Source organism: Rattus norvegicus, chromosome 10 (assembly GCF_021556685.1).
Source record: "Rattus norvegicus strain SHRSP/BbbUtx chromosome 10, alternate assembly SHRSP_T2T, whole genome shotgun sequence".
In the NCBI taxonomy this organism is placed as follows: Eukaryota; Metazoa; Chordata; class Mammalia; order Rodentia; family Muridae; genus Rattus; species Rattus norvegicus.
In genome coordinates, this window is record NC_141543.1 from 20,392,896 (window position 1) to 20,418,414 (window position 25,519).

The 25,519-nt window shown below is 55.2% G+C and overlaps 1 protein-coding gene across 6 annotated transcripts in view; it reads right to left on the reverse strand.

Moving 5' to 3' along the window:
- The window catches only part of Cacna1h (calcium voltage-gated channel subunit alpha1 H), a 57,679-nt gene that overhangs the window by 15,662 nt on the left and 16,498 nt on the right, over window positions 1–25,519 (reverse strand). For 5 of the 6 annotated variants that reach the window (XM_087569340.1, XM_087569339.1, XM_087569338.1 and 2 more), the window contains exons 1-8: window positions 7,265–7,399; window positions 7,053–7,186; window positions 6,784–6,881; window positions 5,002–5,161; window positions 3,354–3,669; window positions 3,120–3,212; window positions 1,401–2,190; window positions 681–1,120 (exon numbers count right to left, since the gene is read on the reverse strand). In XM_087569340.1, coding sequence (XP_087425466.1) covers window positions 681–1,120; window positions 1,401–2,190; window positions 3,120–3,212; window positions 3,354–3,669; window positions 5,002–5,161; window positions 6,784–6,881; window positions 7,053–7,186; window positions 7,265–7,357 — 2,124 coding nt within the window. In that variant the 5' untranslated portion in view covers window positions 7,358–7,399. 6 annotated transcript variants of the gene reach the window in all.

The window sequence follows — 25,519 nt, forward strand, 5'->3', positions numbered from 1 at the left end:
TGAGGGTTTGAGTGTAGGAAAGTGTGCGGCTGGGATGTGTTTCCGCCAAGATACCTAGCAGATATCTTGGGGCACCGCTGTGCAGACCTAAACGGGTAAAAGACAACTCTACTTTTTATTTACATATTTTTACAACAACAAGGAAAGGCCCCCAGGAATGCCTGTCACACCAGGCTTTGCCTTGTTTTCCCTAGTGTGGTGCTGAGGAAAGAAAAGGATGACCTACAGCATCCAGGCAGGTGTGGAATCCCAGGTAACCCTTGGTCCTCCTTGAAAACCAGCCGATGCTGCCGACCCCTTCTAGCCTCAGTTCCCCAAGGACATGAACGTTGAGGAGTCATAGGGAGCCCCTCCCGAGGGAGTCTGGGCAAAAGCTTGCCCCTTGGGATGAGGTAGCTGGGTGGAGGGGGTAGTCTGTGGTGATCTCAAGTCACCTGTCCCTCCCACAGGGGGAGAGTGGCTGAATTAGAGCCAAAATGGTATTGTGTGGATCATTCAGCAGAACCTAAAAATCCCAGATCAGATGGCTCCCTCAGAGACCTCAGGAAAGGGCTAGGAATTCCAGGCAGACACAGGGACCCTGAATTGTGCTTCTAAAACTGGTGTCATCATCCTGCAAGCCTGGCCCTGGTTTGCCCTGGGGGTCAGGGGAAGGAGGGCGTGTTTGCACACACACACACCTGTTCATGATACTCAACGCCCATGCTCAGAGTATTGACGAGGATGGCTGCCATGATGCCTCGGTTGAAGTACTTGCTGTCTACAATGCGACGTAGCTTGCCACTGAAGGATGCCCAGAGGTGGCCTATCCCTCCTGGTTGTGAGGCCTTCCGCAGTGGTGTCCGCCGCCGCTCATTGCTGTGGCCTGGTGTGCCCACTTCATGGGGCTGCTGCACAGGGTCCCGACAATCCCCATGCCGTACATCCTGGGTAAACTCATAGACTCCGTGGGCATCCGAGTCCCCGCTCTCTGAGCCACTGAATTCAAACTCGGGGTCCTCCAGGGCGCTGGCACAATATGGGCAGCTCTTCAGCTCACAGGTCAGCGTGCCAGCCTGGGGGCTGGGCAGGGGGCAAGGCACACTCAGGCCTGACAGGTGGCTAGAGGCTCGGCCTAGTCCTGTGAGGCAAAGGCATAAACAGTTGTGGCTAGGCCACTGCAGCAGTACCCAGGGCCCTGAGACTCTGGTCTCCATTTCCCCTCCAGCACAATCCCAATTCTAGTTTCTCCACATAGAAAGGGGCAGTGTTTCAGAGATAAATAGATACAAAGAAATGGCCTGACAGTTCCTCTTGGGGTCAGCCTGGAGCAATGGGATGAGGGCCCGGAATACTCAGGACCAAGGACCTGCCTTGCCTGGGTCCCCACTCTGCTCAACATGGCGGGGCTGGGTCCTCACCTTGTTCTCCCACCACATGCTGGATCTTCTCATAGGGTCTGGGGCTTCCCAGGCTCAGAGGGCTGTGTACTGCAGCCCCTGGGGCGCCAGCACCTCGTAGCCCCTTGGGTCGTGAGCTGGTGCCACCTTTGCTGTTGACTGTTCCTGAAGGTAGGATGGTGGGGTAGTTCATGGTACCCAAACCTGAGGCCAGCTTGAGGCTAGCAGCAGTGGCTATGGAGTGTGCCACTCGGGCTCGTTCCTGCGGCCCCTCCACGTGGCAGTCAGCATGGTAGATACTGTGCACAGACTCAGAGTCTGGTGGCCCATGGCCTGGGGATGGCGGCGAGGGTGGCGCACAGGCCCTGACCAACCTGTTGTCACCAGCACCTGGCTCTGGGCTGGGCCTGCGTGGGCCACCGTGGCTAAAGTGGTAATGGTGGTGATGGTGGTGGTGGTGGTGGTAGACCAGATGGTGCACTGAAGCTGTACGCCTGCCTGCCCGTCGTGGCCGCCGCCCAGGGCCTTGGCCATGCACGGTACTGCTGGGATCCACCTTCTTACGCCAGCGGCTCTGCCAGCGGGCATAAAGACGCAGGCTACGGCGTTTAACCTTCCGGAAGATGTGGCCTACATACTTGAGGAGCTCCTCGTAGCAGCTGCCGGGCTCTGAGAAGCTGGCCAGAGTGCTGTCGTTGGACAGATAGCGGGCCCGCTGTTCTCGCATCAGCTGGTTTTCCCTTTGCTTTGTCTCTGAGAACTGTGTGGCTATCACCACCAGGCACAGGTTGATCATGAAGAAGGAGCCCACCTGTGGCAGGGTGTGTGTGACTACCAGCACCTCCGCATCCAGCCCAGCCCGAACCTCTCTGGGGACTGGGGCCTAGTCACAATGCCACAGGCACTGATATTCTGGGAAGTGGCCTACTATAGGTACTTTGCAACTGTGTGATAATGGGTCAGGGACCTCCCCTTGGGGTCCTGCATGAATTCCTGATCCTTAGGTTTGTCCTCAACAAGCCCTCCACTGCAGCCACACTGTCCTTTGGCTTTCAGCGGGGCCTTCCCAGACAAGCTCTATGGCCAGTTCTGCCATTGCTGACTCCCCCCTTGTCCCTGCTGTGGGCTGTCTGAGACTACAACTGTATGACATCCCTTTCTTACCGGGGCCCTGCAGGCGGCTCCCTAAGCATCCAGGGATCTGGAAACGTCTGTTCGATGAACGGATAACGTCCTATCTGAGGACCATGGGATATTGGGGGGCAAGATAAAACTACATCTGAGACATGGATGCTTTGGGGGGCTGTGTGTGGGGTGAATGGTAATGGGGAGTCATGGGCCAAAGAAGTGTGCGGTGATGGATGTTTGAGAGACTCCCAGAGATCCGTGTTCACTACAGGGGGCTTTGCTAGGAGATCCCATGTTTGTTGAGGGAATGCTATGCTAGAGGTACAGTGGGGGACGTGGGGGGGCTGGGACTGACTGTTCTGAAGATTCTGAGCCTTGGGCCTAGGGGCCATATAGGTCTCCTCCCATCCTGAGTTCTTCCTTCAACCATAGGCTGAGCAGAAAAGCCCCCTGCCTGCCCACCCACCGAAGCCCATCCCGCAGCTGCCTCTGTACTACTGACAGCACTCTAGGAGGTCCAGAATGTATGAACGTCAAGGGGGAAGGGGCGGGATATGGCTTCCTCTCCCATCAAATTCGGGATGCCCACCAGCCGGTCACACCCACACTCACAATGATGAGGAGGATGAAGTAGATGAAGTTGTAGAACGAGTGGGCATCCATGACGTAGTACATGATGTCCACCCAGCCCTCCAGTGTGATGACCTGGGGAGGCAGGCAGCTGGACATGGGCCCACATTCTCCGGCCCCCAAGGACAGCAGTGCGTGTCCTACCCCAGTATGGGCACTTTCCTCGGGGTGCCATCACACACCCCCAGGTAACCCCAGGCTATCCCTACAGTATACCTGGAAGATGGCAATCCAAGCGTAGCCAATGTTGTCGAAGTTGATGGCACCGTTGTGAGGGTTGAATTCCCCCGAGCGGCACACGTTGTAATACTGGTTCCAGTTGATACAGGCGTTGCGGCCAGCACCCCCATCCTCAGCCTGTGGCTGCCCATAGGCCTCCCAGCCGAGTGTGCACTGCACTCGAAGCTCACGGCGGCTGGGGATGTGCGAGCACTTCTGCATGCCGTTGTCACGGCGGGAGGAGCAGATGAAAGGGTTCTCCTCACCCTCCTCCGTCTGGTAGTATGGCCGCAAGAAGGTCAGGTTGTTGTTCCTGGGTTACAGAAGGGCCAGGGCATCGCTAGGGGTTCCTGGGCAAACATCACTCCCCTCCCCCATCTACTCATCCAGTCTCACTCAGGACTGCTGAGCCTAAATCCCACATGCCCATCAACCAACTCCCTCTACTCCTCAACTGGGCCCTAGACTTGAAGATGAGGGAAAGGGTACTGGGTAGACAATGTGATTCCCAGCTGGAGTCTTACCATGGCAGTGGTGACTGACAAGCCACGCCTGAAGCATCTCAAGGCCTCTGGACCAACCACCATCAGTCCCTTCCCATGGTGCCCACAACATCCCACCTGACAATGAGTCCTTCCAAGTGGGGCTGGCAGCATAGCCAAGCAGGGTGTCTCCAACAGTTCCCTGCAGTCTCCTCATGAATGCCCCCCCCCATCTTCCTCTTTTTCAGTCCCTATACTCCTATCCACGAGCCTCTAAGAAGCTCTGAGACCCAACGACACAGAGAGCAGCAGGCACCTTGGCCTATAGGGTGTCTAGAGGCTTCGTGCACAAGTAACTGACTGGAGCTGGAAGGGGGCAGACAGTTCACTAGCAGTGCCTAGCAGAGAGCAGAGTGCCTCACAGAGCCATGCACGGTCACTTTCCAGGGATGCCCTAGCAGGTCAGCCTTGGGTCATGCATCTTCTAATGCTGTAGACTAGGGTCCAGGATGAAGGGGCTGGGCACACGTTCATCCCCGTGTAGCAAATGCCATGTTGGCACAGGGTGTCTACACTGAGGAAGCTCTTTAGTCAGGCAGATGCTGAAAAGCAAGGCCAGAGGGCAGCAGCCACCGGGGATACTGTGCCAGGAACGGGTAGGCGGAGAAGCACAGCTGCCTCCCTCAGGCAGGACCTCTGAGACTAAGGACACCTGGTGTCAAACCCTCACATTCACTCAGAGTAAAAACTTCTGAGAGAAAATAGCCTCCACCCAGGCTCTCCTAGAGCCTGCCCCTGAACCACCATGCGTACCTATGTATTCACCCCCACCTGGATCCTGTCTCTGGGGGCTGTACTTGCACCTATGGCCTGTCCTCGGACCTCAGCACAAGCTAGGACCCAGGTTCACTGTATGGGTATCCAAGGAGAGCACGTGTGTGTGTGTGTGTGTGTGTGTGTGTGTGTGTGTGTGTGTGTCCGTCCAGGTAAGGTAGAAGAACAGCCTTAGAGGGAGGATCCCTTTGGGGGGCGGGACCTACAGAAGGGGAAAAGCATCGCCCTGACGGTGAAGCCTGAAGGGCGGGATATCAAGAGAGAATATTCTGGGGCCATGGCTGGCTAGAGCGGGTAGAGCTGTACACCAGAGGTGGGGCCCTGCACACCTGACGAAGGCGCTGTCCAGGAAGCATCGGTTCCGAAGCAGGCCAGCCCAGAGCTGGACCCCAACAATGCCGAAGATGAAGAAGACGAAGAAGCAGAGGAGGAGGACATTCCCAAGCATGGGCAGCGTGTCCAGCAGCAGAGTGACCAGGATCCGCATACCTGAGGGGGCGGGGCCAGTGCTCAGCATCCTAGGGGCGCCTCCTCTTAAGCCCAGCCCACTACTCACAAATCACCACTATCAAGGCCATCTGTGGGCAGAGGCCAGGGCCGGGCAAGGCCTGATGGACTCCCACAGGCTGCAGCCCCAAACGGCCAGGGCAAACCTGTCCATCCCATCAGGCAACATCTCCAAGGCCCCAGTGGACCAGTCAAAAGGCCAGTGCAGGTTCTGTGGTGACCCTGGCACACTGGGCTCTGGGGTTCTGCTGTGGGGATGGGCTTTCTTATTCCCAGTGCAAGAGAGGGCCTGCATCAGGGCCCAGGGAAGGTATGAACCAGTGCAATATCTCAGAGAAACTCTGAAGACCCTTTTGCTGGGTGGTGCATGAACTTGAACAAATCTAGAAGTGGCCTGAGGTTCCCTGTCCTCATCCTGGGTCTGCCCCTTCTCAGACATCAAAAGAACACAGAGCACAAAATCTGTACTGGGTGAACTGAGGCTGTGGGCAGAGCACTGGGCCACACAACTAGGGCCCTCCGGTCACAGGCTTCTAGTCCAAGCTTCTAGAGGCACTAACATTTCAGCCAGGGAGAAATTGTCTCATGGGGCAGACAGAACCAACCAGGTCATGTGATCATGCAACCCCCAGGTCATGTGATCTAGGGGTCAGGGTAGACCTGAGGGTGCTGGGGTTGCTGTGAGGAACATTTCGTCTTGGCTAAGACAGAATTCCAGAGTCACCTGGACACTTAACCCCAAGAGCAAACCCTTTGGATGGGTGCAGGCCTAGGTTTCATCTCTGCTCCAGCACACAGGTTAACCAGGTGGAGGATTCACGGGGTTTGCTGTGTAGGCGGAACACAGAGGGTGCTAGGTAGAGCCCTCCTAACTGTACATGTGCCTCCTTCACCTAACACCCATTGATGTCCTTGGAAAATATATCCTGCACCCCAGTGTTTCAGAGGGAGCCTGGGGTTCATAAGAGGTTTGGTAACTTGCCCAGTGTCACAGAGCATTTGACCCCTATCTGATCTCAGATGCCAAGGCCAGGCCGGTCAATGGGTGGCTGAGTGTTGAGGCCAAAAGGTCCAGATCAGGCAGCTGAAAAGGGGTGTGTAATGCCCAGGTAGATCCAGGAACCACACCTGTTCATGCATATGCGCACACCTTGTACAGCTCCATGGGTGGTGCACCTTCCACCTCCAACCTGAACATCTGAATTCAGCTACTGAGAGAAAGACGCCGAACTATCCACATGTGAAGGCAGATGCCAGCACTGGGACAGGCCACGCCCCAAGCACAGCCACGTGACTTCCTGCAAGCTCTCCCTCCATGTGTAGTGGGAGCATGCAGTGTGTTTCTTTCCCTCTTGTTCCAGAAGCCCTGAACTCACTTTCCTTGTATGGATGGACAGTGGGCTGCAGAGTGTCCCTGAAAGCCCAGACTCTCACACGCACCTCCACCTGCCTGAGGCCCTCACTAGACACTGAAGTAACTGGGAACCTTCTCAGCCCCCAGGCTCACCCCAAACTGGTACAGCCAAGTCTGCTGGTGTCTGGGTACATGGCGGGGCCAGCAGAATACAGGCTGAACTCTTATCCAGGGCGGGAGAGACACTTACTGGGGACTCGGTTGATGGCGCGGAGGGGCCGCAGCACACGCACGGTTCGGATGGCAGAGAGGCTCACGTTGTGTCCGTCCAGAGAGTACTCCATCATGCTGGGGGAGCAGGGGTGCTCAGGGAGGGGTCCCCATCTCCTATCACCGCCACCCGCCGCCCCATGGGGGCCATCAACGTGTGCATCCTGTCAAACCTGAGCCTCTCTCAGGTCTCAGCCCTGAGGCTGAGGTTCCAGGGTTTCCCAAGCATGTTGAGATGAGGCTTCGTACCCCGCCATGACAATGAAGAAGTCCAGCCTGTTCCAGGTGTCACCCAGGTAGCATTTTTGCCCAAACAGCCCCAAAGCCACCATCTTGATCACCATCTCCACGGCGAAGAAGGCAAAGATGAAGTCGTCGAAGGCCTGAGGGAAAGGGGGTCAGATGAGGCGGGAGGGCACACCTGGTGCCTCCTGGTTCTCCTCACAGTCCTCGACACCTACCTCCAAGATGCTGCAACGTTCGGAGCGGCACTCAACATCCTCACAGGGCCTGAACATGCCCAGTGTCACGCAGTTCAGCATGATGACCAGCATGCTGATGTGCTCGAACCACCTGCGGGCTGTGTGTTAAGGGCCGTGCAGTAGACAGTCCCTGCTCTGCCTGCCCCCAGGAGAGCTCCCGCTCACACAAGTGCAGTCAGTGAATGGGGTGGACCCTCTCCCAAGCCTGGGGGCAAGGTTTCAGCCCCAAGTCCACGGTGCAGGCAACGACACCAGAATATGACCACCAGGTGGCGCCACGGCACCACGCTGGCCCCTCTGGCTCTCCAGAGTCCCGAGTTCTCCCTGGAAGGATAATCACTGTTCTCTTGACCCCGCTTCCTTCTGAGATGGCCCTGGAAATATCTCCACGAGCTAGCAGTGTCACATGTGGGGGCCCAGGTGAGGACGTCAAACACACTGGAGCCTGGTAGCCTCAGTGAGGGGCAAACTCTGTATACAGGGCATGAAAGAAAGGCCCAAGCTTAGCTGGAAGGACCCAGGAGCTTAAGAACATGTGTGGTAGGGAGAAATGAAACCTCCCGAAGGTGACCTTGAACAGGTCATGTGCCTCTGAGTCTGCACGGATTTCCGATCCACGAAGTGCCCTTGAGAACAGTAGCACAGAGCCCCACCCAGCATGTGTCCACCCCATCAGCAGCACTATCAGCTCAGCCTGTGAACATCGGCTGGTGTTGGTGTGGTTGGTGGTCACCATCCACGGAACCTGTCAGAGGTCTAGGGATAGAAGAAGCTGGGAGGCATCGGTATGAAGGGCAGGGCTGTACTATCCCATCCATGGGGCTACCTGGGAGCAGGGGAAGAAGGGGAGGGCTAGGCCACTTTCTGAATGCCCTTCTTGCAGTCCTGACCCTGACCCCTCTCATACCCACGGAGCTGGGCCCCGTAGCCCACATAGGCGGTGTGCTCAGTGGTGCCAAGCCACTGAGGTAATTACAGGCTCCTGCCGAGAGCGTCATAATTACACTTAATGGGTTCAGCAGTAACAAGCGCCTTTGCCACAATGGGGCTGTGGAAAACAAAAATCAGCCTCCTGCTAGTGCAGCACTGGCCTGCCTCTGACAGGCAGCGCGGCTCCCAGGCCGAGACTGTCGAGATCTCACCCCTGGTACTTGTCCACACAACTGGCTTGAGAGCCTGTAGCCCCGAGTGGCTTCTGCACACCCGACGCCAGGCAATTCCCGGCTTTGCCGAGCTCATTCCCACCACTCCGTGCTATTCTCCATGTGGACAGACAAGAGATGACAAAGGGGTGGGCATTCTAGGGTGGCCTTACTGTGGTTCTGGTGTGCACTGTCATGTGGGTCAGTGGTAGACTTTAATTACCAAGTTGAGGGGGTCTTGCTTACCTGGGTGAGATGGGAGCGGGCTTGGGGAAGAAACACAAAGCCGGAGTGGGGGGTGGGGGACAGGATCCCTCTGTTTCACTGGGCAAGGGAGGTCAGGTCACCAGTAGGGCATACCAAACTAACATGAATGGCTCCCAAGCGTAACTGGACTCTGAGTCTACCAGATGTCATGTCCTTCCTCGCCTGTCTGCCAGTGGAGGGGGTAAGTGTCCCTCTCTTGACAGTACAAGGCCTTACTACCCTGACCACTCTGAGCTCTGCCTGCCCTATTTCTGGAAGAGGCCATCAAGTGGAGATAGGCTTCCTAGCTCATCCTGGTTACCCCGCCTACTCAGACGCCCAGGACTGCAGCCTGCTTCTGGACTTCTTTGCCCACCATTTAGTTGCTCTCAGGCTTGGGCCACATATACCCACTCACAGACTCTGATAAAGGGGCTACAGTCTCCTGAAGCTGGCTTGCCTGGACTCTCTAGAACCTTAGGTTGACTGTGGAATTCCAGGCCCCAGCTGTTACCTTCACATACAGCTCCCACCAAGACGGATACCTTCTTGGTTGGGGTACCTTCCCTGAGTGATTGCTGCTTCTGGACAAGAGGCAGCCAAGGGCATCTTTAGAGCAGGGGAAACATGCAGGAGGCCTACCAGGACCCCCCCCAAAAAAAAAACTAGTAGGGAAATAGATCAGGCCAGGGTCCAGGGCTGGTCTCTCCCAGGCACAGATCTGCCTAAGTGGGAAATTTCAGCTTCCTACAAGAGCAAGGATATACCTCACGTGTCAGGCTGCCCCCGGTCATGTTCTGTGGGCTGCTAAGGACAGGCGGCACCAAGTGGTCATAACACGTGGAGCCGGGTGACTTCTAGAGGCTTAATTACAACAGATAGATTTTCTGGGTTTAATTAAAATTCCTGCAGGCTTTGAACTGACGTCTACAAATTAGAATCAATTTGCATGGGGGTTAGAGGAAACCAAACAGATATGTGGGCAGGAGGTGGTGCTGGTGCAGTCCAGGGCCTGAACCCAGCCAAGTGGGCTAATCTGGTCCCTCCTTTCGGGAGTCTCTCACTCAGACAGCAAAGGCCCACCCCGCTCTGAGGCTTAGCAAGCAGCAAAGGTCCGAGAAGCAAGGGGAGTGACTGAACAGGAGGTCCCAGAAGATCCCCCTGGAGGGCAGAGAGCCCTGTGGCTAGAGACCATCAAACACACACGGTAGCTACCTTGTTGGGGCCCCACTTCAAGCTCCAAGCATCCCCACCATTTGCCTGGCCACCTCTCCAAGTCTGCTCACTTTGGAGGGGCTCAAGTGCCTTCCCACTCTGCCCCACACCATGGGGCCAGAATCGCAGTCAGCACCCAGCAAAGGGAAGGCCCTGCCATGGAGATGTCAAAACATTAGGTAAAGAAGCCTCTAGGATCTCTGGGGTATCTGCTATGGACGCGGCTACCCCACGGCAAGGTCCCTTCTCCTTCTCACCTGTACAGGAAACCCCACACTGGGCCCATGACCAGAGTCCACAGAAGGGTCTTCAGGTCACAGCTATGTGGTCTCTAATGCACCACAAATAAAAACCCCCTCAATGCAGCCTTCCCTGAACCTGCAGATGAGGCCGCAGAACCGAAGGCATTGGCGGTCGCTGTCCGTGGTGCTGAAGCAGCCGTCCCACCTGGGGCCTGCTCAGGGTGGGCAGGAGGTGGGGCTGGGGAAAGGGTGCAAACCAGGGAGTAGGGTCCCTCATTAGAGCAGAGTAGCTCTTCTGAATGCACATGTTGGGCCTGCCTTTCTTCACTCAAAGGGAACCAGGGGGAAGAGACGCATGCCGAGACAGCTTGTCATTTGCCACGGTCCCTTGTCCTAGCAGAGGTGAAGCTACAGGACCCTGCTGGTTGGGTGGCCACTGTCACTTCTGCGAAGTCTCTCAGGGAAGAGTCTCTTGCTGCTTGTTTGGTTAACTTAACAAGCTGTTGGCTCCCATGGGTGATAGTCCCAGCTGAGTCGCTAGATGGAATACAATTCCTCATTGTGGAACTACGTGGTGCAGGATGGTATGGCCCAGTGTGGCCCAGTACCCTCAGACCCCAGCCTTTATGAACACCCAGCTTGACACGGCCCGCATGTTGGCTTACAGTCCTCACCCAATCCTACTGACTCATGTCTGAGGGACATGATCTGCCCTGATTCGACTATGACTGCCCCTCTTTGGGTCTCAGTTTCTCCATCTGTCACAACACTTATTGGATTTACGAAGACCCTTCTGGGATAGCAACAGCAGGGCCTTAAGTCCTCCTGACATGTGCTCAGCTCCCGGGCAGGGTTTCTGAGTATCACCTGCAACAGGGTCAACCTGCACAAGAGGGACCAGGGAAGGGTGCCATCAGAAAAGCAAGGTGGCGGGAGCAGTGAGCTTTGCAGTCCCTAACCCAGTGAGACAGCCCCACACTCTCATTCCAATAGGTAGTGTGGCCACGCTAGCTGGGGTGAGGGGTGGGGAGTCTTCATGTGTGGCTGCTTCTTGGCCTCCATTGTCAGGGTAGCCCCCAATCAAGACGAGGGTTTCAACAAGGCCTCCCTGCTAGGCCATACTTGAGACCAGAGGATTAGCATTTGAGCTGCTCCAGCCCCGCCTGCCTGCCCCCAGAGCAATCTGCACAGCCAGCTAAGCTCCATTAGGCCAGATCCAGAACAGCTTGGTTTGCGTGCTTGCGTGTGAGAGGATGGGCAGGAGGGATGGAAGGCTGGAGGGCCACTATAGGAAAAGAGGTCAGACAGCCGGCACCGTGCTCAAGGTCCCATGCCTCCCGCCTTCCCTCTGCAGGGACCCTGGTCTTACAGAGCCCCCCTTGTCCTTGGGGTCTGGAGCGTCCTTCTCTGTCACTCTGCAGTGTGAAGCTCACAGACGGTCTTCACTGCAGCCTTGGCGGGCACTGTGTTCTCAGGAGCACTCAACCTTACTTTCCGATTTGTTTGAGAAGAAAGGGGCATGTTTATTCATGGTGAAGGACTGTCCTGAGTAGGTCAGCCCAGCCTGGTGAGGAGTGAGTCTGTCAAGGAGTCTTTGTATGCTTCACAGCAGCTGTCTGTCTCTGCTGACAGAGTAACAGCTTCCGGTCCTGCATCAGATAACCCTCCTGGGCAGGTAGCTGCAGTGCCCTGTACTCAGTGGACATTAAAATAATTTCTGCCCTAGAAACAGTTCGACTCCCCCCAGCATGGCCTTCTTGGCCTGACTCTCTAGGACAATGGGGCCTGGATGAGCTACTCACCCACAAGTCTATACAACCGTGGTGGTCAGGGAGGCCCAAGGGCTTCTAGCCCAAGCACAAGGCTCCCTGTGTTGCAAAGAATCCAAAATGGCAGAACTTTCTAGGTGAGGGCACGTGGCTTACCACACACATGGCATGTAGCCTGGGCACTGTCGTTTTAAAAAAAATGTCACTGGGGCTGGAGAGATGGCTCAGTGGTTAAGAGCACTGACTGCTCTTCCAGAGGTCCTGAGTTCAATTCCCAGCAACCACATGGTGGCTCACAACCATCTGTAAAGAGATCCGATGCCCTCTTCTGGTGTGTCTGAAGACAGCTACAGTGTACTCATATATAATAAATTAATAAATCTTTTTAAAAAATGTCACTGATTTATAAATTAGGACACAGTGACACGAGGGGAGCAGAAAAGGGGGCAAGAGCAAGTTATGGAAGGCACATGGTCTCATCTATGGGCAATGTCACAACGCAGCTACAAAACTGTCCCTCTAGGATGCACATTCCCTGCGTGAGCATAAAGCCAAGGACAATCGGGGCCATCATGCATCCATGGGCACTGGGGAAGGTACAAGGTCGGAGACAGAGGGATGGGACAGTCACTCAGTCTTAGCTCCCTTCACCCAACATTATCACATCTTTGGATTTTTTTTGGGGGGGGGGGTACTGCTTCTACCTGTGTTAGTGCTATGCCTTCAACGAGGAGTGCTGGGCTCCTGAAGTGGAAGGGCCCAGCAACCTCCAGTTGGCAGATAGCAAGGAGATGTCACCTAGGCCTCCAGGGACCAGCTCATTTACTGTCAGAACAAAGAGATAATAAGAAAAAGGGTACAGGGGCACTTCAGCCCTGGGCTGCCAGTCCTGTGAACCTGACCAACTCTTCCCATAGTTGGATAGAGTGAGGGGCTCCATGCTTAGTGGCCTTCATGGCCCCTCATTATCTGTGCCTCTGGCAGACCTTCTGATCCTGGAGAACTGAGAGCCTGGAAGGGTCTGGGACAGGTCCCCAAGACAAAAGGCCCCTCTCACCAGGGGAGGGAGCAGATGTGGGAAGGCCAGGGACATGGCTATGTTCTGAGGAAGTCAGTATTCCACCAGTCCCAGCCAGCACTGTCTTTGCAGCCAGCGGAGCCCGAGACCAGGCACAGCCCAGGTGGTTGGCTCCTGTGGGCTGGATGTGATTGTATAGGTCCCTCAGCCTATACAATACGGATGGACTGGGTTAACTAGCTCACACTATGGCAGTGGGCATGTCTGGGGCAAGGTGTCTGAAGATCTCAGGACTCTCCGAAGGAAGACAGAAACCACCCAGTAGGGGCTGACACGCTCTACACCAATGTCCATGCACAATGCACTGTGCACGTTACCCTGCCGAGGTCTCCAAGTCTGGGGTCTCATGCCCCCAATCTTTCCCTTTCCTTATCCTCCAGGGCTGAAGTGCCCCTGTACCCTTTTTCTTATTATCTCTTTGTTCTGACAGTAAATGAGCTGGATATCCTTGGTCCCTCAACCCCAGGGACTAGCCTTTAGCATGGCTCACTCCTCAAACTCTTAGGTTCCACCCTCAATCCCAAATAACTGGGCCTCCACAGTGCCATTTCTCACAGTCCATTGTGACCCAGAAACATCCCTCTGAGAGGCCTCAGGTCTGTCCTTGCTCCCGCTATGACACCACCCTGCCCCTGTGCTGCCCCTAAGAAGAAGCATTAGCCTGGCACCCTCTCATGGCTTCCTAGTGCCCTGGATACAGTCCAAACTGTGCGGCCCTGTGCAGCCTGGCCCTGGGAAAGTAATTGCCCTGACTGCTCCAGGGATCCAGTCCCCTGCCACTCCCTGTGACGACCCCTCCAGCCTGTAAGTGGCTCTCTCTCAGTGTCCCTGTAAGTTGTAACGAATGGAGCCTGAGTGAGTGATTTCGGGAACCTTTACTGATGTGCAGAGTCCTTCAGCCATACACCCGGCAAGCTCAGTACAGGTGTCTCTGGTGTCACCTTCATCAGAAGGCTCTGGGAAGACGCTCTGAAGGGCAGGTAGGCCACCCTTCACTAAGTAGAACGTGAGGGGATGCTAGCTAGCTAGCTGCAGGGGCTAAATGGGCTTTGCTACCCTTACATGCTCCTCTATGACAAGGTAAGCCACACCTTGGGTGGGCTCCCTCCAGATGGGTAGGACGGAGGGAGCACTGTGGCTGAGGTCAACTGCGACCCTGGAAGGAACCCCAAAGCTGGCCGCAGCGTTGGAGCCTGCTGCCCCTTTCCCTGGGGATGCCTGAAACGCGCAGGGGGTTTGCAGATTACCCGGTACGGCCATATCCTCCAGTCTGAGATTGCTACCCATGACCTACTGCAAACAAAGCCAGCCCCCAGCCCTCTGGGTTTATATGCCTGCCTTCTCCCCCCAGAAGAGGTGTGGAAATCCCAAACCCTTCTCCCGGGTAGGTGCCCAGGGAACTTCTCTGTGGGCATTTGTCCGGGGCTCCTGTGAGGTCTCAGGGGTGGAGCAGGATGTGATGATTGAAGAAGGTTTCTCTTTCTTCCCTGAGGCTGTTGCCATGCCGACAGGCTGATAATAAGGTGAGGAGGAACCTGGAGACCCAATTAGGGCAAAGGCAGAGGGGATCCCCAGCCCAGCTCCATTTCCATCAGCCCTGGCCCAGCCACCCATTCCTGTACTGTACTGCCGGTCTCACAATTCGAGAATGTGTGTTGAGCATCTTATTTAGGTCTGGGATTTGGAAACAAAGATGGGGGTGACAGGAGGGGTCAGGACAAGACAGTCCTGTTGGGGTCATCAGAGTGATCCCACACAAGGAGCGCAGGCACACGTGGCAGCTTCCTTTCCTCTGCTCCTCCTTGAGGGACATAGTGTGTCCCTCATCAGACCCCTGTACTTGGGCCAGCTGGTCTGACCCAGAGCTTCCCAGAAGTGGACTGCTGAGTGTGTGCGGGTCTGTCCCAGCTACCACAGGACCAGCTATGCCTCCACCTAGGTCCTTGCTAAGGCTGGGGGGATGTGCAGCTTTTATCTAAGGTCACCTGGGTCTCGATCTCTCAGGAGGCCAGGAGGCATCCAGAGCCGAGACAAGTGGGCTGTTACCAGATGCCCAGGGTTCAGTACACCTGTGGCAGTTACCTGAAGATGGCCTAGCTCCACGGAGCTCAGAGCCTGCCCTTGGGATAGGTGGAGGGGAACAGGTGGGGTAGTTGACCAGTGCATCGCCTCTGTCCAAAGCTCAGATCTTGGGGGGTGGAGGGACCTTGGCCATGTCCTCCCTTCGCTAGCCTTTCTAACCGCCCCCTCCATTGCCTAGCGGACCTGCTTCCTTCTCTCCATTCCCGTTCTATGAGACCTTTTTCCTTTATCCCCACCCCCATGGCCGACCAGGGAACATGGCCTGGGAGCCTGGGCCTAGGCCTGCGTGACTCACAGCAGGCTGGGCTGAGCTGGGGCTGGGGGTGGGGGTGGGGAGTGAGGGCAGCGGACCAAACATGGAGCTGTTTGTTCTCCAGCTGCCTGCTCTGCTCGGGGTCACCCAGGGGAAGGGTGGGGGCAGGCTGTCTGTGGGAGAATACTTCCTCCTGAAGCCAGGGTATGGGAGCCACTCCCCACTAGAGCCCCTCAAATGGGGAGGACAGGTCACTATGAGTACTCAACTCTAGCCGCCAGAACATTCCGGTTCATCCTCATCCTCCCCTGTGCCCTGTGAGGCACTCTGCTCTCCCAGTCCCTTATTAACAACCGTGGTGAGCTGACATCCCCATGGCCAGGGTGATGTACAGCAGTCCCACCCCCGGCTCATTGATCTGGCCCTAGATAAAGTGTGTGCTTGGTCAGCCACAGGGGCAGGACGTACAGTGGGGCACCCAGAACGGGGCTCGGCGTGTACCCATACGCCCACGTGTAAACTACTATCCGTTCTAGTGTACTGCACATGTTGCAAACACACACAACAGGGGCCCCTGTACTGCAAATGTAAACACACCCTATGAGGTCTTCAAAGGAGGGCAGGACCCCAGGTCTTCCCGGGCCAAGCCCTCCCTATCTGCAGAGACTGACATGGTGGAGCCTGGCTGAGTGCTTGCCAATGGCTCTAATTGTGCAGTTTTTAAAGCCATGCTAATTAGAAAGTGCGCTAATGTCTCTGCTTAGCTCTTAATAAAGAGCTTGATTCGGGATCTTTTCAAGGGATAATTGAGTGGAAAAGTGCCTGATCCCACCCCTCTAGTCCCTGTGCCTGCAGGAAGGCAGGCTGTGTAGGCGAGAAACCTCACCCAGACTGTGCCAGCCACTTGGTGGCAGCACGTAACCTCCCCCACCCAAATCCCACGAGGAGGGGGGGAGGAGGGGGGTGCTGCTTGGAAGAGGAACCTGTTTCCTACATTCTCAGGCGCTCCTAGCTACTCCTCACTGAGGACCAGTCATAGTGGCAGCCCCTCCCCACCAGCTGCTCCTCAAACAATTCCTCCAACCCCACTCAAGTTTAATCCTGGGAGAAGGTGAGAGGGTGAGCTTGACCTCTGCCCAACAGGATCCCCAAAAGCATTCTGCACAACCCGCTCCAATAGTCCTGGAAGGGAAAGACGGAAGGCAGACAAAAACCAGAGCAAGGTGATTCCTGGGAGAGAGGACTGCTGGCCCACAGGACGGGCTTTCAGGGACCTCTTTGCTGGAATTCTCTGGGCCAGAAATAACTGCCTGGGCCTCGCTGCACAGCTGCCTGAAGCTCAAATTAGTGACCCAAGGGGATTGGACACTCCTTCCATGGGAACATGGCCTGGTACTCTTCCCTTCCCCCAACCCCCAGGGTCTGGCTCCTTTCCTCAGGAGAATCCTGGAGCCCATCTGGATGGGGCCCCCATGTAGCTTCTGATCTCCATGGCTAGTTAGTATGGATAGAGGCCAGCCTGGGAGAGCACAGAGCCCTTCTTTGGGACCCAGAACTGACTATTGTAGCCCTGTGGGAACCTTCAGTGTCTGAGGTTGACTCAAGGGAAGGGTCACAGGGCATCTCTTCAGTATGCAGTTTTGCCCCTTCATGCCTAGGCTGCTCTGCCCAGGATTCTGCCTCAGTCCTGTGTCTCTACTGCCATGCCTTACCTAGCTCCACATAGCACTCACTGAGGATGAAGAGAGTTATACTGGGAGGAGCCACTACCAGCCATGTTTTTGCCACCAACAAAGGGCCCCGAAGCCACGCCTCTCTCATGTCCCCACCACATGCACTCAGCACATAGCAGATCCTCTAGGTTCTCTGAGGATCAGGAGACTTTATCTGTCCCTCAAGGGATGGAGGGTCTGAGTGGTCTATGTGAGCAGGTGCAGGTGAGGGGTGGCAGCCTTTCTGGGTGGGCCTCGGTGCCCCAGTCCACGTGGCTGGGCCCTTCTCTTTTCTACACACTGCTGGGGACATTACCATCTCCACCTTCCTGAGAAAACCCGACTTATACTTGTGATCTGAGGTGTGTGTATGTTGACTGCTGCAAACACAAATCTGGGCCGACCTGGGAGCTGGGTTCCCAAGGCATACTGGGAAAGGGGACAGGTAGGGCACCTTGTGGCATAATGGCTAGCATTCATGGGAAACCACGAACCCTGCAGCAGGCTGTGTTCCAACTGGGTCCTTGACCCCCACCCCCAATCCATCTATGCAAAGCCTGGCTATCCCTACCACTGTTGCCTGGCAACCGGGTATTTATTTAAAAGGGAAACCTCACAGCAATGCCTACCACCAGCCTGCTCTCCCAGCCTGCCGTAACCTCCCCCCCTTCTCTCTGACTCCCACACTCTCGGAGACATACTCCTTTGCCTGTACCTGGGCCCCAAGTCCATCCTAATCCTGCCATTCACTTTCCTGAAACCCTAAAAGCACTGGGGGACAGTGGACAACACTTCAGTAATTGTACTTTTCTAGCAGGGTTGGGGACAGCTGCTCTGTTCACAGATCTTGCCAGTCTGCAGGGCTCAAAAGCGTCCTGCACCTAGGACTGCCTGGCCACAATTTATGGGCACCGATGTACAAGGTCCCAGGTTTCTGTATGTCAATGAGGCAGGGCCTCCTGAGCTGCTAGGCCACAGGGAGCTCTATATAGAGGCTATGGCCAGAGCAGATGTGGACAGACCTCAAGGCCCAATAGGAGGCTTACACCCCAGTACAGAACCTTCAAGTTCCAGGTATCGGTGGTAAGTTAGGCACCTTCCCTCCCGAGGACACCTAAGCCCTAGTTGGATGCTGGAGGACACTGAATATATGCTGTTAGATGCTGTCCAGCCTCTACCTGTCAGGCCTCCAGTCCATGCAGAATCCTGGAATCCCCCTAACTCTTGAAGCTTCCTGTAAAAAGAAAACCTGTTCTCCCGCCTAGATGTGTCTGACAGGCTGCCAGACAGTTCCCCTCCTCTCAATGGACACACAGAAGCATCAAAGCGGGGGGAAGCCCCCATTTCTGTCATCTCTGGGTCCTCCAGGGAAGCCCTGCCCTGAGCAGACCTCAGTTAGGCTGACCCTCACCACACGCCCCCTCCATACCAAGCCTCACACAGTTTTCTTACATCTACACGGGGCCTGACCTATATCCCTAAGGCTGTGAATGAGCTAACTGGCTTTGGCCTTGTCCCTGTCCTCCCTCCACCAGCGGCCATGTTATTAATAGTGGTGACATTTTAAAAGGATGGCCCAGACCACTCCCTCCCCGGAAAATCTGATTTCAAAGTGAAACTTGCTGGACCTTGGTTTCTCAAGGCTGCTGCTTCATCCCCGAGACCCTGGCATCCTGCTACCTGGGTGTCAGCCCCAGCATGACATTTATACGCTGAGAAGGGTCTCAGAGGCTCTGCCCCAAAGTTCAGAACCATAAGCCCTGCTCTTCCCTCCCTGGGAAGCCACTGTCCATGTGCCAAGCTGGTTGGGCCAAGATGGCCCATACACCTGCTTCAGCTGTGACCCAGAGGTGGGTGAAGTACATGGTACGGAGGAGTCCCACAAAGTGGAAGGGGGGGGCTTGCTGGTCCCGGGAACTTTCATACAATTTATGTTTTAGTCTGGAGGCTGGAAACCAAGATGACGGTTACAGGCAAGGTTTTAGGCCACAGGCAGCTGACTCCTGTGTCCATAAATGGCAGAGATCCTGTACACAGGTGACTCTAAGCACCCTTACCCCTCATAACCACATCTGATCAGATAACACAACCCACAAAGGCCCCAGCGTCTGCTTCTAACATACTACTGGGATGTTACGATAGCTGAACTAAAGGGAAAATAAGCACTCGGTCCATGGCTAACGGTCAGTTAACCTTGGAAGGCCAGTCCCTGTCAGGTAGAATAAGAATATGGGCTAGATCGAGGACCAAGAACTTGAGACATGTGGACAGGGGGTCTTCAGGGAATGAACAGAAGGATGGTTCAAAGCCTTTCTTTGTTTACCAGCACAGGTCCTCATGGGAAGAAATCAGGGCACACACAGATCATATGAGGGCGGCGGTGTGAGAACACAGGAAGTAGACACCATGCACACAAGCTGGCATAGAATTTATGTGACAGGCCCTGTAGATGTAACCTGTTCTGGTGGAAACACTGATACTCTGGGTATCTCGTATCTGCCAGGTCACTGACGGGCCTGGCTGAGCACCCATCGGTGAATGTCGCTCTTTGGCCTCTGCCCCAGAGAACAGGGTCACAGACAGTCCTTGTGCTCAGAGTATATGGGCTGGCCACACCCTGCAGGGACAGGTCCTTCTAGGCCCACACCAACTTGCCTAGACTAAGGAACAGCCAAACTCATGGGCAGGGTGGGACAACATAGAAACAACATAGACAATCACAGCTATGCCATGTGTTTGCACCCCAAATCAGTGGCGGCTACCCGCCAGGCACTAATTGCAGCTCCATGTGGCTTGCCCGAGGAACAGTCGGGGCAGCTCCAGCACAAATATTTCAAACCACACGGTATTTGTGTTTAATGGGATGAAATTCTTTAAGCCCAGAACCCAGCTGAGCCATTACGCCAGCCAATTTACAGAGAAGTGGGAAGCGCCGTGCAGGAGCCTCACTGACATGGCTCAACCACATGACTGGAGAGGAAGCGGAGTCGGCTAAGCACAGCCTACCTCCTGACCCCGGAGGCTGATGCCACCTTGGTCTGGAAATGTTGCAGCCTGGGGACACAGGGTCAGGCAGAGCCAGTAGAACCCTGGGGGTGGGGAAGCAGTCACACTGGGAGCCTAACTGGGAGAACAGTGATCATGGCTGACCTGAGTCTGGTGTCAGTTAGATACTCAGCAGTGCCCCCTTCTTTCTGCTCAGGTAAACTCTACTCAGGAAGTCTTCCCTGGGAAAGGACCAGACTCCTCTGTTGCTCTCCCATCGCTGAGCAGCAAAATCCATCCATCAGGGGTACCTACTGTATGTCAGGGATGTGCTCCAAGTCCATGAACTGAGGGTCAACTGACAGAGGCTGGTCTCCATCAAGTGGGGGACAGTGAAGGACACACTCCTGATGGATAAGCAGATGTCACGCAGTGAGGGGAGGGAGCCTTGAAACCACTTGTGGACATTACCCATTGCCGTAGCCCTGTGACAGGATCAGTGCAGGGCTCTGTGCGTTCAAGTGATCATCCCACATAGAGGCTTTACAGTGCAAACACATAAGCAGATCTACTTAGGGACAAGGAGCCCACTGGGCCTCCTCAGAGCACCCCAGAGCTTCCTCCAACAGTGGGACAGGGACATGAGGAAGAGTCCTTATTCACAGTAGGGATTTACATCATGTGGGACCACAGACGTACAGTATAGTTTAAATGGATCACACATTAGGGCACAACACACAAGAGGGATATTTGGAATTATATGCACAGTTGTACATGTACCCACACACCTCCCTCTCCTCACTTCTCTCTCCACAGAAGGCCCCCAATACAGAGACAAGGCTACCCTACCGAAACTGTGACTGCCTTGTGGCTACCAGGAGCTAGGTGCCTCTCACTGGCTGCCTGCCTGCCTACCAGCCTGCTGACCACAGACCTAGACCCCAGGGAGTCTCCTAGCTTAGTGCCATACCAATTTGCTGGGCCTGGCTCCCATCCAACTACCCGTGTCTCAATCGATCCCCTAATAACTCGATCCATTATGTTGAAGCAGGATTCTTGGAAACAGGCAGGAAAAGGAAGCTCTGTGAACTGTCTGAGTCATTTTTTTTTAAACTAACAATGGGGCATCTCTCCCCTCCCCAGTGAGGCAAGCTGCACTGCCTCCGCGTGTTCTAGAAGGTTCTGTGTGATGTTTGGGGAGGTACTCAATATCCCTGCTGGGGGAGGTGGGTCAGGACAGCCTCTCACAGAGCATGGTCTCCCTAATGGAACTAACGAAGCCCCATTCCTTCTTCCTCTCAGGCTAGCCCTATACCAGCTTCCAAACCATCGAGGCTGGCTGGCCCTGTGGCTCTGGCTACCCATAGCTGGGGAATCCTGGTGCTATCCCCCTCCCTGGGAGCCAGGGAGACACCCCCCCCCACACACACACACATGCAAATTTGAGGATGAGCTCAATTTACACTTGGTTGTGGGAGTGTGTTACTCATGGCGCCTCAGTTCCTCACAGTTGGTCTGTGCACTTCAGGGTCCAGCACCTAATAAAGGGGGAAGGAAAAGTGTGCCCAGCTCTCTCCCTGGCCTCAGAAGCCCACAGTCAGGGCTAAGAACCCAATATACAGAGGCAAGACACATGACCCATGTCCTGGGTGATTGGGGTGGGAGGGTGGTTCAGTCTCCAAAAAGACCATTCTCTGTGGTGTGGGAGTATGAATTCTTCCTCCCATGTCTTGCTCCTCCACTAGCCAGTTCTCCATCAAGACAGAAGGCTGAGACCCCAAAGATTAACAAGTAATGCCCCTGCTCCCACTGAACCTCTGTATTGGGGGGCGGGGGAAGAAATCAGCCATTTTTCATGAAACAGTGTGTTAAACACACAAGGTGTTATTTTTTTACGGTGTTTCAAGGTGAACTGTCCAGTCAGGAATTTTAAATTTTCCTAGTTTCCAGTTTATTTTTAAATCGTGCAAGTATGTGTCTGTGCTTGTGTGGTGTGCGTGCCCTCAGAGGAACCAGAGTTACAAGTGAGATGTGGGTGCTGGGAACCAAACTTGGGCCCTCTGCGAGAGTAGTTAGTGCATGCTCTCAGTTACGGAGTCATTCCTAGCCCCCGAGCTTCCAAGGTTTTAAACGTCATTCTGATAAAGCACCAGAACCTCACTCCAGCTGCATACGCTGACAGGCTCCTGAGACCCCGGAGCAAGCAGAACAGTCAGCCCTGAGGGCTGTAGGTTAGGTGCAACCTCATCAGAGAACAAGGGCCCTTACCTGAGTGCCCCCATTGTGTCAGGGTTCCCATTTACTCTGTCTAACTGGGCTTTGCAACACCCCACTTGGTGGTACCAGCAAAGACCTTCCCCCTACACACACTTCCCACTGGCCAGGGTTCCTATGGGCCACTGTATTTATTTATCTGTAGCTTCAGACCATAAGCTCAGTAACTATACCAGCTCTGTACCCCAACATCTCTAGGGTCTCCACGCTGCTCTAGGCAGGTGCCTCCCCTCCTCCAGATACCAACCACTTGGCACAATGTCTCTCTCTCCCTTCCTGTCCCTAGGATGTCTCTGAGTCTGGCCTGTGGTTATACAAATCACCTTAGGCCAGGACAGGCTGATGACCCTGGCCTCTGCTTAATCCCAGGAACTAAGTTGTTGAGTCTCACAAACATCTTGGGCTCTAAGGAGACATGGAGCGCCAGTTAGAGCTACTGGTGAGCTATCCTTTAAGTAGGGGTGTCACATTGCATGCTGTCCACCAGAGCAGCCCCTGTGGGATGCCTGCTTGTCCCCCACAGCAGCAGTAGAAAGCAGGTTCCAAGGAAGACAGCTGCTTTAATAATAAATTGCTTAATTAGGGAATCTCCAGGCTCCCATGAGGAGCCAGCGCAGTGTGGAGCCCCGGCTTGAGGGATGTTACCTGCTGCTCCCACATCTTGGGGATCCCCCCCACACACATACACACCAAGGAGCTGATGCTTCAAGATTCAGCACACAATGCAGATATAATCCTGACAGAATGTCATAGAGAAGCAGCCCAAACCCCAGCACAGGATCCACTAAGGTGGGAGGAGGACTAGGAGATAGCCTAAAGGGGTTTATTCTCTCACAAGATGGGATAGCTATCATAGCCGTAGATGCTGCTCCAGGCTCTACTAGGTTAAGAAGGCCAGACAGACAAGGACTAGCCTGTGGCCCCTCCAACCACTTAGACAGCCCCGCCCACTCTGGCATGGCCTCAGACACACCCCTGGCAATGGCACGCGGAGACAGGGGACCTGCCAAGTGGCAAAAGTGAAGGTATGCAGGACCTGAGCCAGCTGGGCCAAGGGGGTTTACTAGAAATCACTATACCTTCCCCCACCCTAGGCACCTCAAGGCCTCTCATGGTACTGCGCGCACGTGCGTGCGCACACACACACACACACACACACACACACACACATACACACACACATACACACACACACCTGCCACCACCATGGGACTTACACAGCACGAGAACATCCCTTACTACCTCCTTTGATATGAGGCTCAGTGTGTGGGGCAAGGTAGCCACGCTTTGAGGTATGAGATGGGGGAGGGGCTTCAGAGGAATTCACACTTTGCTCTGCCTGTCCCTGGGTGAGAATGGCTTAAGACAGGTGGTGTGGACCAAAATGGTCCGCAGCTATGGAGCTGGAGGACAGAAGACAGTGAAAGGGAGCACTAAGCGTGGCAGGTTGCAGGCTCCCTGGGCCCTGGGACTTTATAGAGAATGAAACTCCAGCACACCCGATTCCTTGCTTCTCCAAGATTCAGGTTTGTTTCTAGAAGTCTCCATGTATTAGTCTCTGCTGAATGGTTAAAAAAGAAAAACAGAAAATAAAAAACAAAAACAAAAAACCGGCAGCACCCGGCTCCATTTAAATGGCCCTGTCCTCCGAGCCTGGGGCCCTCCTCTCCTAATTACCCAAGTCTTACCTCGCAGAGCCTGCCAAGGGGAAAAAAAAAATCTAGATTGTTCTGTGGGAGGATACCCACAGTACAGAGGGTTCCAGGACACCACCAAGAGAGGAACTACCAGCCCGGCCTACAGGAGAGAGGCTAAGTTAGGTAGAGACCTAGAGGGGGCTGGGATGGGAAAGCCTCTGCTGTCTGTGGGTGGTGACTGAGATGGACACAGGGGCTCCACCCCCACCCTCCCACCATGCAACATCCCCCCCCAGCCCAGTTCAGGCCCCTATTTCTTCAGGGCTAGGGATATCTGAGTCTTGGCTCTTGGGCCACCAGGCAGTGTTATGGCCCCCAGGCGAGATCCTTCTTGTATGCTCTCTGAATAAGTTGTGGCCAGACACACCGGAAGAGAGGCAATTGGCCAAGACCCAGTCCCTGCTGTCTAGGAGGATCAAGTTGTAGGTCCTGCTTTCAAGGGTCCCTACCTTCTCCCTGTAGGCTCCCCACAAGCCTGGGTGGCTGGGCAGCCCCTCACTCTGTTGACATGGCAACCAGGAAGGCAGCCCAGGGGCCTGTCAGACCAGTCCTTTGCAGAATGTATTTCCTGATTAAAGCCAAGCAGTCCGACCCCCAGGCAGTCCTTAGAGCTCATAAAGGAGCAAAGAGTAGTGGTCAGTGAGGGGCTCCCTCCCGCCTGTTTCCGTTTCTGTCTCCTCAGGCGACAGCTGGACCCATCCAGAACTGCGCCAGATTCTGCTCCCTACCCTGTGCCTCCACCCAGGCAGCCTGGCTGGCAGGGCAGTCTAGCTAAAGCATGACCTCAGCTCCCCATCCCAACGAGGCCTGTGAGCATGTGGGGAGGGGGCTGCCTTCACAAAGAGGGCTCTGTGGTGGGACCCAGAGGAGGGCAGTGCTCCCTAACCTGGGAGCCCCTGCAGGGCTGGTGGAGATGTTACATGGGGCTCGTGGTGGTGGGGCTAGGGGCCAGGTTCTGTCTAGGTAGCTCCCTGATACCCCAGGGGACCCTACAAGCCCCAGACAGCTGGGAAGAGAGGGTGATGAGGAGGGAGGTACTGAGGGGCAGGCAGAAACTCCAGCCCAGCACATAAACAGTCTAAATTAGGAATTAAAATATCCAGAGGCCAATCCCAGCCACCATCACTGGGCAGGGTGTATTTCAAAGGAGTAGGAAAACATCCTTCCATTAGCACTGAATTTCTCAGTTCGGTGGTGGCCAGAGACATCTGTGTCCACACATACCTGCATGGACACGGCTCTGTGTGCACGTGGACAGCTCATCCTAGGGACAGGGACAAGCCTGAGAGGGGAGACAGACAAAAGCTCCCCCAGGGAGAGACTGGGCAGGACTGTCCCAAGCCCCTCACACACACACAGCAGTCAGACTATTCTATGGCCTCCTGCCAACCCCATCCCCCACACCATGGCTTAGCCTAGCTCTGGGTTTTCAGGAGAGGAAGCCCCAGGGCTTGTGTACTGGGCGAGGATGCTCCCTCCCAATCCTGTGACTAGGACCACCAGTCCTGGCCCTGCTCCTCCAGGAGAGAATCCAGGGTT